Genomic DNA, 13,686 nt, shown 5'->3' with positions numbered 1-13,686 from the left:
TATATAATAGGCCTCTTCTTACAATAGCATTGTAGGCCACAGTCTCCTTCGCTTACCCGAATTCAGTTTCTGAACCCTTTTGTGCAGTGAAGCAAGGAAAGCCCTCTGCATAGCAGTCCTGTTCCGGATTTCGATTTAAGGGTACCCAACCTTTTCGGTCATGGCCCCCACCTGGTGGAATGAGCTCCCGGAGGGGCTGCGGGAGATTTCGGCATTCTGCAAGGCCTGCAAAATGGAGCTTTTCCACCAGGTTTATGGTTGAGGCCGGCGCGGTGAGTACGATCTGATGGGCCCCCCAGCGTTAAGAGGTGCAGTGATATAGCATCTATAATCTGTGTTCCCTCTTCCCAACCCTCTGTTAGAGGTAAGTGGGGGGGGGGGGTAGGAGGTTGAATTCCACCACGTTTCTGGTTTTCTGGTATTGTAGTTTTGTCATATTGTATATTTTTTATGTCCAGAGGATTTTAATAGGGTTTTATAGAGTTTTATTTGGACTAACTGTGTTCAGTTTTGGGCACCACAGTTGAAGAGGGATGTAGACAAACTGGAGCGTGTCCAGAGGAGGGCAACAAAGATGGTGAGGGGTTTGGAGACCAAGACGTATGAGGAAAGGTTAGGGGAGCTTGGTCTGTTTAGCCCAGAGAGGAGACAAATGAGAGGGGATCTGATAACCATCTTCAAGTATTTAAAAGGTTGCCATGTACTGGATGGGGCAGAGTTGTTCTCTCTTGCCCCAGAGGGACAGACCAGAACCAATGGGATGAAATTAATTCAAAAGAAATTCCATCTAAACATCCGGAAGAAGTTCCTGACAGTTAGAGTGGTTCCTCAATGGAACAGGCTTCCTCGGGAGGTAGTGGGTTCTCCATCTTTGGAGATTTTTAAACAGAGGCTGGATAGCCATCTGACGGAGAGGCTGATTCTGTGAAGGTTCAAGGGGGTGGCAGGTGACAGTGGATGAGCGATTGGGATGTGAGTGTCCTGCATAGTGCAGGAGGTTGGACTAAATGACCCAGGAGGTGTATATGTAACCGCCTCGAGGTCGTCCTGGGAGTGGCAGGTAATAAATATAAAGAATAAATAAACGAATAAATTTGTAGGAGAGGGAAAGAATTCTAGCCTGCCTACCGTTTGATAAAGACAAGCTTAGGACTTTGCATTCTCTGGCCTTCCCATGGCTGTCAAACGCAGCAATGTGCATTGTCAGCCCCTTTAGTTTGCAGCGGCTCCTGGGGTTTGACCCCATCTCACCGAAGTACTGGAAGATTGCCTTTCTTCTTTCGCCTGGCCCGACGAAACAATGCTATCTGCTCGCCGCACACTGGCTTAGCACTCTGAGGTCCCCGAGCTCATCTAGACTCTCCAAACCGTGATGCGGAGATGGCCTCCCACAACCTCTTGACGAATCTATTGCACAAAGGAACCCAAAGTGGCGATAGGCTGATCAGGAGTCCTCTGCTCGGAGTCGTTGCCCGCAGATAGTTCTATCTCTTGCGCACACTCTCCCGTCGTCCGGTGGAGGTAATTTCCCAGCAGTCCGCATATGGCTGCCGAGGCTTAATTGTTGAGAAGCCTGTTTCCACAACGGGACCAAAGTTCAAGGGGGTCTACAGAACTTTGGCACTTTTTTCCGCAGTGAGTCTAAATCCTCTCGTCTCGTGTCCCTGGGCTTGAGTGCTGAAATCAACTTCTTCTTCTTCTTCTTCTTTTTCTTCTTCTTCTTCTTCTTCTTCTTCTTCTTCTTCTTCTTCTTCTTCTTCTTCTCGTTCTCGTTCTCGTTCCTCTTGTTCTTGTTCTTCTTGTTCGTGTTCTTCTTCTTGTTCTTCTTCTTGTTGTTCTTCTTCTTCTGCATACAGGCTCCACCCCTCCCAGGTACAGAAACCATGAGAGACCAGAAGCAAAGGAAGCGATCAGTTCTTCATCTTGTCACCGAGTGCATTAAAGAAGGAGGAGGGAGGATGTGGAGTCCCTTCAGAGCTTCCTCTAAACTCCGAGGGGTCTGTTGGTCGCTAGTTGGGAATCTCTGATCTAAATAGCGCTGTGTGCCCAAAACAACAGCAGATAGGCTATCTCAGTGTACAGGGTTTGCATGGGGTGGCCTAACTGTAGCTCTCCAGATGGCCATGGACTGCAGTGACCATAAGTCATACTGGCAGGGTCTCATGGTAACTGTAGTCCATGGACATCCCTTGAGCTACGGTTTGGCCACCTCTAAGCCTTCTCACTTCAAGAAGGATGTAGATAAAATTGAAAGGGTACAGAGGAGAGGGACCAAGCCCTATGAAGATAGGTTGAGGGACTTGGGAATGTTCAGCCTGGAGAAAAGGAGGTTGAGAGGGGACATGATAGCCCTCTTTAAGTATTTGAAAGGTTGTCATTTGGAGGAGGGCAGGAAGCTGTTCCCGTTGGCTGCAGAGAAGAGGACACGCAGTAATGGGTTTAAACTACAAGTCCAACGATATAGGCTAGATATCAGGAAAAAAATTTTCTCAGTCAGAGTAGTTCAGCAGTGGAATAGGCTGCCTAAGGAGGTGGTGAGCTCCCCCTCACTGGCAGTCTTCAAGCAAAGGTTGGATACACACTTTTCTTGGATTCTTTAGGATGCTTAGGGCTGATCCTGCGTTGAGCAGGGGGTTGGACTAGATGGCCTCTATGGCCCCTTCCAGCTCTATGATTCTATGATTCTATGATAAAACTGTGTTATTGCAGGGTTCGCGGTTTTCACGCTGCTAATCAGGATTAGGTGGCAGGACAAGCGGTGAGCCCCTGACTGCTTTGTTTCCCCTTTGTCCTCCCTGCCTGCCGTTAAGTGCCTGGTGGATTCTTACAAGGGTGCCCTGTAAGAAATATAACGATTTATATTCAACCTATTGAGCAAATAGCCGGGATATCTTTTTGACGCTGCTAGCGGAAAAATAACCAATTTTGGGTTTGCATGCAAAGCTGCTCAGGTCAATTAGCATGAAATTTAATTTGCATTAATCGCCATGCGGTCAGGGCGGAATTAGATCAAGGTGTATGGGTTTCGCATAAAAGCAGCACGTGGATAGAAGGGCTGTTTTCGGAAGGAGTGGTGGTTAAGAGGGACGGGCTCTGATCTGTAGAGGCGGATTTGATTCCCCACTCCCCCTCCAGATGAAGCCAGCTGGGTTCCTTTGGAGCAGTCCCAGTTCTCTCAGAGCTCTCTCAGACCCACCTGCCTCACAAGGAGCCTGTTGTGGGGCGAAAAAGGGAAAGCGACTGTCACCTGCTTTGGATTCCTCAGGGCAGCCTTTTTGAAACTTTGAGGCTTTAAGGGACCCCAGAAGAAGTGACATGTTCCTTCAGAGAAGTTGTTGTTGTTAGTTGCGAAGTCGCGTCCGACCCATCGCGACCCCATGGACAATGATCCTCCAGGCCTCCCTGTCCTCTACCATTCCCCGGAGTCCATTTAGGTTTAAACCGACTGCTTCAGTGACTCCATCCAACCACCTCATTCTCTGCCGTCCCCTTCTTCTTCTGCCCTCGATCGCTCCCAGCATTAGGCTCTTCTCCAGGGAGTCCTTCCTTCTCATGAGGTGGCCAAAGTATTTGAGTTTCGTCTTCAGGATCAGAGAAGTAGGCGTCAAGTAAGATGCGGGAGCCAGTCAGCCAATCGATCGATCATTTACAGATAATGGCTCAGTATATCTTCAGGACTGCCCCTTTCACTACGCCCCCCACCCCAGAGCAGTGAGGTCATCTGAGCAAAACTTTCTTAGGATCCCCCGGTCCCGGCCCAGTAGAACTCTCTCCCTTGGGAGATTGGGGTCGTGCGGGATCTTGACCAGATCCACAGAGCCTGTGAGATAGAGCTGCTCTACCAGGCCTATCATCAAGGACATCAAGATTCTTTGGGATGATCCTGCGTTGAGCAGGGGGTTGGACTAGATGGCCTCTATGGCCCCTTCCAACTCTATGATTCTGTGATTCCAAGTGTTGGCCTCATTGCAGAAAGAGAAGGAAGACCTAGCCCTCCAAAGATCTTGAATTCCCCCCCCCGCCCCGTTCAGGAGAAATTGGGATGTTTTTAACGTTATGACAGGGGTTTTATGATTTTTTAATGGGGATTTTATTGTGGGGAGATTTTTCCATTGTGGACAGCCACGAGCCATGCAGGAGTGGCGGTAGAGGTGTGGAAATATGAATAAATAAAATAAATATAAATAAATATTTGTAATATACAGATGTGTGTTTTCCATGTTTCAAAACACACACACACACACAAGTATGTTTAATGATTAGAACTGGATTTTAGGTGATTGTTCTGACCCAGGTTATTATCTGCCCTGAATTATCCAGGAAGGACAGGATACAATAATCAAGTCATCGTCTGTGTGTGTGTCTGTGTGTTTGTTTTCGTTTGTATTAACTTTCGGGCCCTGCTGGCTCATGACGATTTACAATACTGTCCTTAAAAGAAGTAAAGGTAAAGGTATCCCCCCCTGTGCAAGCACAGAGTCATGTCTGACCCTTGGGGTGACGCCCTCTAGCATTTTCATGGCAGACTCAATACGGGGTGGTTTGCCAGTGCCTTCCCCAGTCATTACCGTTTACCCCCCAGCAAGCAAGCTGGGTACTCATTTTACCGACCTTGGAATGATGGATGGCTGAGTCAACCTTGAGCCGGCTGCTGGGATTGAACTCCCAGCCTCATGGGCAAAGCTTTCAGACGGCTGCCTTACCACTCTGCGCCACAAGAGGCTCTTTAAAAGAAGTAAAACTACAATAATGATGGATTCAAATGAGTACCCATGTTGGTCTGAAGTAGCACAACAAAATCACAGTCCCGTAGCACCTTTAAGACCAACAAAGATTTATTCAAGGCGTGAGCTTCCGAGTGCAAGCAATCTTCCGCAGACTAACGATGGTGGCACAGTCGAATTCTGTAACCTCCCCCCACCACCTCCATGCCCGGTCACGGCAGCACACCACCACCCTCCGGAGTAGCAGTCCTTGCCCAGATATCCTCCATACAGGTCTTCTTCAGGAAGTGACCCAATCTTGTTTAGCCCGGCCTCAACCAAATGCCTGGCGGAAGAGCTCCATCTTACAGGCCCAGCGGAACTGTGTCCATTCTGTCGGGGCCATCAGCTCTTCCGGGAGCTCATTCAGGGGCAGGGGCAGCGCCAGGTGTATCTCCTGGGGACCGGGGACAACTAGCAGATTCAAAACCACAGAGCAAAGAGCCCTGTGGGGAGGATATGGAGACAAGTGGTCCTTCAGATATGCAGGAACCAGGCCACAGATAGATGGCCTTAAAGCAGGGGTAGTCAAACTGCGGCCCTCCAGATGTCCACGGACTACAATTCCCAGGAACCCCTGCCAGCATTCGCTGGCAGGGGCTCCTGGGAATTGTAGTCTGTGGACATCTGGAGGGCCGCAGTTTGACTCCCCACGCCTTAAAGGCAAGGACCAAAACCTTGAACCTGATCCGGAAGCTAATTGGCAACCAATGCAGCTGCCTCAGCACAGGCTGGATATGGGCCCCCCAAGAAGACTTCCAGAGGACCCTAGCAGCTGCATTCTGCACCAACTCTAATTTCCAGTAGTTAGTCTGAGGGCATCAATGCTAAGAAGCTACGCAGGGTCAGTCATGAGTAGGACTTGAATGAAAGACTACCCTCCCCACCCCACCCCCCAAAAAAGACCAGGGTTGTTATGAAGAGGTAGGCAATTGTAAATAATCTCTGCTTGCCTCTTGTCTTAACCCCGCCCCCGCCCCCGCCCCCGCCCCCGCCCCCGCCCCCGCCCCCTTCACGAGGGGTTGCCAGAAGTTGGTTGCAACTCAATGGCATTTAATGATATTCAATCCTTATGAAATAACAGATGTGCTTCTTAGAAGGACATGCGTCCCCTCGTATATATACACAATGGTGTCCATCATTTTCAGTGTAAATATTGCCAGTGGTTTAGCATCCGTGCCAGGCCTCTCATCTACGGCAATTAACTGCTGGTGTCCTCTAGCAACGGCAAAGGACCATCGAATTTACAAGCCCGTAAACATGTTTACCGGCTCGCCGGCTCACGCATCTAAAATGAACTGCAGCCAAGTTACATAAAACACCCCGCAACCAAGGTGTCCTTTATGGGTCTCTCGTGGAGGTCTCTTTCCTGGCTCTGTACTCCGTCATGAAGGCTCAGACCAGGGGTAGTCAAACTGCAGCCCTCCAGATGTCCATGGACTACAATTCCCAGGAGCCCATGCCAGTGAATGCTGGCAGGGGCTTCTGGGAATTGTAGTCCATGGACATCTGGAGGGCTGCAGTTTGACTACCCCTGGCTCAGACCAACAGAGGGCCTACTTGGCCTCAGTGAGGAGGAGGAGGAGAAGAAGAAGTAGATGATGAAGAAGAATTGGTTGTTATACTCTGCTTTTCACTGCCGGAAGGAGTCTCAAAGCAGCTGACACTCTCCGTCCCTTCCTCTCCCCTCAACTCACACCCTGTCAGGTAGGTGAGGCTGAGAGAGCTCTGAGAGAACTTCTCAGTGAGAACAGCCCTAACAGGACTGTGTCTGTGGCAAAGTCACCCAGCTGGCTGCGTGTGGAGGAGCGGAGAATCAAACCCAGCTTGCCAGATTAGAAGCCACCGCTCCGGAAAACTGGAAGGAAGGAAGGAAGGAAGGAAGGAAGGAAGGAAGGAAGGAAGGAAGGAAGGAAGGAAGGAAGGAAGGAAGGAAGGAAGGAAGGAAGGAAGGAAAGACGATGGATGGATGGATGGATGGATGGATGGATGGATGGATGGATGGATGGATGGATGGATGGATGGATGGATGGATGGATGGATGGATGGATGGATGGATAGATAGATAGATAGATAGATAGATAGATAGATAGATAGATAGATAGATAGATAGATAGATAGATAGATAGATAGATAGATAGATAGATAGATAGATAGATAGATAGAGTCAGATATTTTCCCATTTCAGTTTTGGATTCAATCTCCTGAAAAACCACTGTACAAATAATAGTCAACTGTTTAGAACCCTTGATCCTTCACAGTTTTTCTGCTTTGTCATCATTTCCCTCTCCGATGGCTGCTTCAGCGTCTTTCTTGGGTGAGTCCCGTGGGTGACCTGCCATCCAATGGGAACTCAAGCATTAGGTGGGCATATCATCATAACTTTACCTAGCTAAATCCTGGGCAGCTACGCAAACCAGTAAGGGTGGTGTTGATTAGTAATCAGTTTTTTTGCAGGGATTGCCAAGCAGATGTCGAAAAGTTGGCGAGAATTGTTCAGAGCCGCTAAAAATGCGCGCACAAAACACTGCCTTGCATTATTCGTTAGAAAGCTATTTGAGATGCATGCCCTGTCGTGAGGTTGCATGGAACAAGGAGGTTAAAATAATACAGGAAGCGGGGAAGCTTTTAGAAGAAATCCCCAGGCCCCTAAATGAAAACTTTTCCCCCTCCTATTTTCTTCATCTAAGCCCCTCAAGCCTTGAATGCAAAGGGAAGACAGGGGGAAAAAGACCTCATGCTGTGATTCTCCAGAATTGAGGGGTGGGTGGGTGGGTGGGAGCTCCCCCCTCCAACATACCTTCAAGTGTTCAAGAAGTTCTCTCCCACTCAAACCATGAAAATGCCAGGAGGAACAACTGATGGCTTGTCAAGCCATGCAAATTAGACTCTCCGAATGCACTCCAAAGAAACAGAGACACTCCCTGGATTTCTCTGGTGTGTGTGTGCCTGTGTGTATTTCCTCTCTTTTGGAGGGTCGTGGATTCATGTCCTTTTTAAAATCCTAACGAGATGCTCACGCCAGCCGGGGAAGAGGGAACGCAAACAAGACTCCCCTATAGGCAGCCGAGCGCATTAATGTAAAATATGCCTCGACAACATAACTTGTCAGAGCGGATTATTTCTGTTCAGTGAATCTGCAGGGCCGTTCTCCCCCCCCCCTCGCCCCGCCGCTCAGCATCTGGCGAGAGACAAGAGAGGAGAAAGAGTAGCCATTAGCGAGTCCCGCTCCTGTGGCATTGATGTTCGAGTGCGCTTCCGAGCCGGCTTTTGTTTCCAAAACCGGCGCGAGAAGCATGCGCTGCCCCAAATCCGCTGTTACTATGAGAAATGAAGAGCTGCTTCTAAGGTAGGTGAGATGCCTCCTTGGTTTTGGAACGGGCGCTTTCCCCTTTCGTGTCCCACGCATGCACTTGGCATCAAGTCTTCTGCTGCTGCTCTGATTTTGGTGGGTGGCTTATTTCTCCTGTTTAATAGTCTGGCTTTGTTTCAGCGCCGTTCGGGAATCTCTTAACCCCCCCAGTGGCACAGCACCAGAAATGGGCAGCACCAGGGTTGGAAACGATTAAATTAAAAAAACAAAACAAGGACTCCTCCCCAAATTTGTAAGCATGTTCATGGGAGTTCTTCTCTCGCCTCCTTCATTATTATGCAATGGGCATGTACTACGTGTGGGGTTAAAAAAAAAAAAAAGCAAACGGGAGACTCCATAATTGAACCGGGGCACTGAATGCCAGTTTAATGTGCACTTGGTTTATGTAAACAAGCCTTTCCATGCCGAAGCTATATTGGACCCCTCGACTCTTTTGGCAGGAGGGAATAATAAATATACATATTGGGGAGAACCATATATCAAGGGATTTTGGACGCTCCGAGGTGCAGCAAAGAACCAGGCATTCACAAAAGCTTTTTGGAACGAGGGGGAAGGGAGAGAGGAGAGCGAGTGCCAGAAATTGGATTCAGAGGGGCACCCTAACCTTTCTGGGGGAGGACAAATGTAGCCCTTTGTCTGGTTTTGAGCCAACGTCCTAGCAACGTCCTGCATCTTTTCGGCCAGCCGTGGGATGTTAGAACAACGGAGCTGTCAAGCCGGCTTAGGATTCGTCTGGGTTGTCGTGCGAGTTGTGCGTTTGTGTGTTTTTGTTTGAAAAAAAAACACAAAAACGTCCCGCCCTTTTCATTTCCTCTGATCTTCTTCCTCTGGACTGTGAGATGAAGTGAGCTTCTGTTATTTCTGATCTCCTAAATTAAAAAAAAATACGGCAACCACTGTTTTAAGTTGGGGAGGTGAATTCACGAAGGGTGATTTTATCATTTTGCCGGCTGGAAACAAACTTATAGATCTGCCCGCCGGACTTCCTTTTTAAAATTCAGGACAATGACCAAGTCTTGAAGGCGTGCGATACCACGGTTCGGTTTGCCCTGACTGTTTGTCTGCTGCTTGACAGATGTGTTTGCTCAATTTTGATCTTGGGCATTAAAGCAAAACAAAACATCTGCCAGTTATGTCAGAATAACTGAGCAGCGTAATGGTCCCTATGTGATTTTGCACAACGTCACTGGATAGTAAATATTTTACTTACTTCTTTACAAAGCCCTGGCTTGGTGGTATCACTCAGAGGAACTCTCAGTTTTCGGTCAAGCGTCTTGCAAAATACAGCTGGGGGGGGAAGGCATCTGATTGTCCAATCATTTCAAAAGACAAGAATTCTTGCTCCAGTTGTATGGGACTGGGTGTGCTTGGATGGCCCAAGGGGATAGTTTTGTGTATGTGAGTCATGCCAGATTATAAAAAAGAAAAGAAAAGAAAGTTAGCTGATTCATTAGCAGCTGGAAGCTTCAGGTTTTTGACAGAAGTTTCCTTGAGGCTTTGGGTTGTGTTTGATGAAGGGTGATCTGTGTTCGAATTGGGCTGGGCCATCATGTTTCTGTCCATGCACAGGTGGGCTGGGGGTGGGGAGAGACCATGACTTGGTTTTGTACTGTGTGTTACTTCTGAAACCATGTCGCTGAATCCTGTGCACAGATATTTGACAAAGAGATCCAGTGCTGTGGATTCCAGTGGATCAGAATCACAGATCAAGACCGCTATTGGGAAATGGGTAGGGATCGGTTCCTTCAGAGATACGTAAAAGTTGGGTACCACAGTTGTGTGGAGTTACCTTTGAAGGGGTGCATTTATCTGGCCATGTGGCTGAAAAAAGGAGATGATATCTTAGGGTTCTGAAGCAGGCCATGGATACTGCCCCTCTGGGTGTTAAGGGGAATTAGTTACAAGGTGTTGTACATAAGAATCAATACCTCCAACCCAATTAACAATGGCTTTTAATCAAGTCTTGCTGAAGTCACTGGGGAACTGGGTCATAAAGAAACCTCAGCGGAATGTGGCCGTGACTCCCTTTTTTGACCCATCCCAGCCATGTTGAGTGACCGCAGAAGTTGATGAATGGTCAGCCCCCTGACAACCCCCCAAACGGGTACCTTTCCCTGCCCTCCCCAGCAACTGCCTGAAGTTTCTCTTCTATCCTGAACCTCCAGAGTGGGCTCCTTTGAATATCAACTTTCCCTTTCTTTATTTGAGCATGTGTTTCCCAGCTGCTGTTTTTGTGTTCCCCCATGACTCTCTGGGGAAGGAAGGATGTGAACTGTTCGATGTAACCTTAAGTTCATGAAGGGGCGGCCTTTTTAAGCATAAGGCCCAATGAGCCGCAGTTTCCAGCCCTCAAGGATTCGGTGCGCGAATTGTCAAAAATTGAATATTCTGTAAACTTGGTGTCTTGCACGGGAATTTCTGCAGAGCGGCCACGATGTTCTCCGTGTGTGTGCATGTGTGTGCAAGTGCGTGAACGAGTGCGTGCTTACAGACATGTAGCGAGGTGTGTGTTTCATGCGCTGTGTGCGTATTGTGTGTACTGGGCAGTTAGATATTATTATCCCCTGTGGTTGGATTGTTTCCACAGACCAACATCTTTGCGCATCTCACTCTGTTAATATTATCAAGGGATCCTAGAACTTGCATTTTAGAACGTCATTATTGTTATTGTTTTGCCCGACTCGTCATGGGGGCACATTTATTTTCCTAAAGAAACGAGCATTGAGACTTTTTGGTATTAAAGGCAAGACATCAGGATGCTATCCTTAATCGACTTTCGATTTCTCTGCGCCCTGTGTCTCTTTTAATTGCAAACATTTCCTCGGTATGAAACGGCTCTGAATGCACGCTAAGCTTTAAGAGGTAATTCTTGTATTCCGCCAAAGTGTAAATTGATCAGTTGGATAATAGTCAATGGGAGCCATCAGCCGCGATTGCAAACGTGTGTTTTAAATCAAGTTTTAATCAGAGCGGTTCGTTCTTTTCGGGGGCAATCGTATGATTTTTAAACCCACGTGCATCTGTCGATCGAGCTGGTGGGGACGATCTCCAGTTGTCTGCAAAGGCCCCGTTGGTCTTCGGGATGATGTCGATCCATGTAGGCAAAAGAAGTTCAAACAAGCATAGATTTTTTTGTTTCTCCATTGAGAGGAAAGTGTTGGTTTTATTGAGCGGCATCTGAGTCTTGTACATGAAAGAGCGCGAGACAGAGAGAGTGAACAGAGCAATATTTTTTCGTCTTGCATTCCTGTTGCCCCCCACTAACCCAGGCTGGCCTAGATGGGCCTACCCTTGTCCCTGACCCGGAAACTGCAATTGGTACAGAATACAGCGACGCGGGTTTTTACCAGGTCTTCCTGGAGGGCTCATGTTCAGCCGCTGCTTAAACAACTTCATTGGTTACCAATTTGCTTCTAGATCAGGTTCAAGGTATTGGTTTTGACCTTTCAGGCTTTACTTACCTTTGGGACCGCCTGCCTCCTTATACCCGCCGCAGAGCACTCTGCTCTGTGGGTATGAATCTGCTGAAGGTCCCCGGGCCTCAGGAGGCATGCCTGGCCTTGACCAGGGCCACGGCCTTTTCGGTCCTGGCCCGTACCTTGTGGAATGAGCTCCTGGACAACCTGCAGGTACTATCAGGACTCTCTGAGTTCCACAGGGCCTGCAAAACAGTTATTCCGCCAAGAGTTTGAGGCCGGTTGGGGTATTAAATCTAGTCCTCCCCCCCCCTGCCCCCAGCTCCTACTGCAGGGATCATACATACAATACAATCATAGAGTTGGAAGGGGCCATACAGGCCATCTAGACCAACCCCCTGCTCTACGCAGGATCAACGCAGTGATAGATTGTGATGGGGGCCTGTTTCTATCTCACAGCCAGTACAAATTTCATTGATATTAAGATCAATGCCTGGGATACGGGGAGTGATTTTTAAAGACATTTAGTATTCCGCCATTTTGTCCTTGTATTTATATCTGCTGAAATTGTTTTATTGGCGTACTTTTAATTGATATTGCCTTTTCTTGTTTTTGTGAACCGCCACGAGTCATTTTATGGGAGTGGTGGTATAAAAACACAATGATAAATAAATTTTAAAAAATTAAAAATATGGCAGCAATGTCTGCCCGTTACATCACTTCCTGGGGGAACCTGGAAGTGATGGCAGCTAGCTCTAGGAATTGATGGGAATCTGGAAGTGACATAATCGTTCCTGGGATGGACTGCCCACCATGTCCCTGCCCCCCGATCCCTCCGCCGGTTGTCAGGCTTGGCCTAACATCCCTATCATGATCCTGGGACCCAAAATCAATCGGACAAGCTGGTAGTAGTAGTAGTAGTAGTAGTAGTAGTAGTAGTAGAAGAAGAAGAAGAAGAAGAAGAAGAAGAAGAAGAAGAGATGGTTCTTATATGCCGCTTTTCCCTACCCGAAGGAGGCTCAAAGCAGCTTACAGTCGCCTTCCCTTTCCTCTCCCCACAACAGACACCCTGTGGGGTGGGTGAGGCTGAGAGAGCTCTGATATCACTGCCCGGTCAGAACAGTTTTATTAGTGCCGTGGCGAGCCCAAGGTCACCCAGCTGGCTGCATGTGGGGGAGCGCAGAATCGAACCCGGCATGCCAGATTAGAAGTCCGCACTCCTAACCACTACACCAAACTGGCAATGCACCCTACAATGCACCATTTCCTTCAATAATTCTCAACCCAGTTAATGAGGAATGGCCTTATATTAGAGGGCTGTAGGAAAGGAAAGGAAAAAGGAGAATACGTCCATCTAATAATAACTATTATATAACTTTTTATAGCCTGCCCTTCCCCGTTGGCTCTGGATGGGTAACAACAGGATCCATACAATTAACTTTACGACGATGAACGGTTTTAACGTTCAAATCCAGTGATGTTCATTAAAAGACGTTAAATCTGTAATAATAATAATCCAAACCGCCTTCTTAACCTTATGGAGGGAGCTCGATTTTGTTGGGCAATTGGTAGTTTTTGGATGGGGTGTTTTCTGCCTTGTGGGTAGAGAGGTCAGCTTTCTCGGTGTTAATCTCCTGGCTTCAACCACAGACCCGGTGGAACAACCCTCTGGAATTGTTTGTGGTCCTGGAGGGCCCTGATCTCCTTGGGGAGAGCGTTCCACCAGGGAGGAACCTGGAATGAGAAAGCCACGGCTCTGGTTGAGGCCAATGTTACTTCTTTTGGGCTGGGGATTCTGAGCAGTTGTTGTTTGCTAGATCTTAGTGCTCTTTGGGGGGTACAGCTGTTGGCCTTAGAAGGGTGCAGCTCTGCTCAGGGTCCCATTGTAGGTGGTGGCCTCAGGTAAACAACCGTTTGTCAACCAGAGTCCCCGACTGCAGCCTGAGCACAGTAATAACACCATCTTACTTTGCGTCTCACTGCTTAAGAGCGGCAATCTTGACAACAGCCAAATAAGGTAGGTCGGCATCATTATGGCCCTTTTGCATTATTGTGCCTTGAACACGGAAGCGCCTATATAAATGCTAAGCATTGTTATTATCTCCTCTTTGAGCGTCTGCTCAACCGTGACACG

The 13,686-nt window shown here is 48.1% G+C and overlaps 1 protein-coding gene across 15 annotated transcripts in view; it reads left to right on the top strand.

Moving 5' to 3' along the window:
* CELF2 (CUGBP Elav-like family member 2) overlaps positions 1-13,686 on the top strand; it is a 529,514-nt gene that overhangs the window by 135,328 nt on the left and 380,500 nt on the right. For 3 of the 15 annotated variants that reach the window (XM_077340261.1, XM_077340260.1, XM_077340259.1), the window contains exon 1: positions 7,731-8,112. The exons of 1 other annotated variant lie outside the window; for it this stretch is intronic. In XM_077340261.1, the coding sequence (XP_077196376.1) occupies positions 8,006-8,112 (107 nt within the window). In that variant the 5' untranslated portion in view covers positions 7,731-8,005. Of the gene's footprint in view, positions 1-7,725; positions 8,117-13,686 lie in introns of those variants that run through there. 11 more of the 15 variants (XM_077340257.1, XM_077340256.1, XM_077340265.1 and 8 more) reach the window with 7 other exon arrangements.

Source organism: Paroedura picta, chromosome 5 (assembly GCF_049243985.1).
Source record: "Paroedura picta isolate Pp20150507F chromosome 5, Ppicta_v3.0, whole genome shotgun sequence".
NCBI classification, from domain to species: domain Eukaryota; kingdom Metazoa; phylum Chordata; class Lepidosauria; order Squamata; family Gekkonidae; genus Paroedura; species Paroedura picta.
This window is presented reverse-complemented; position numbering and strand designations above follow the sequence as displayed.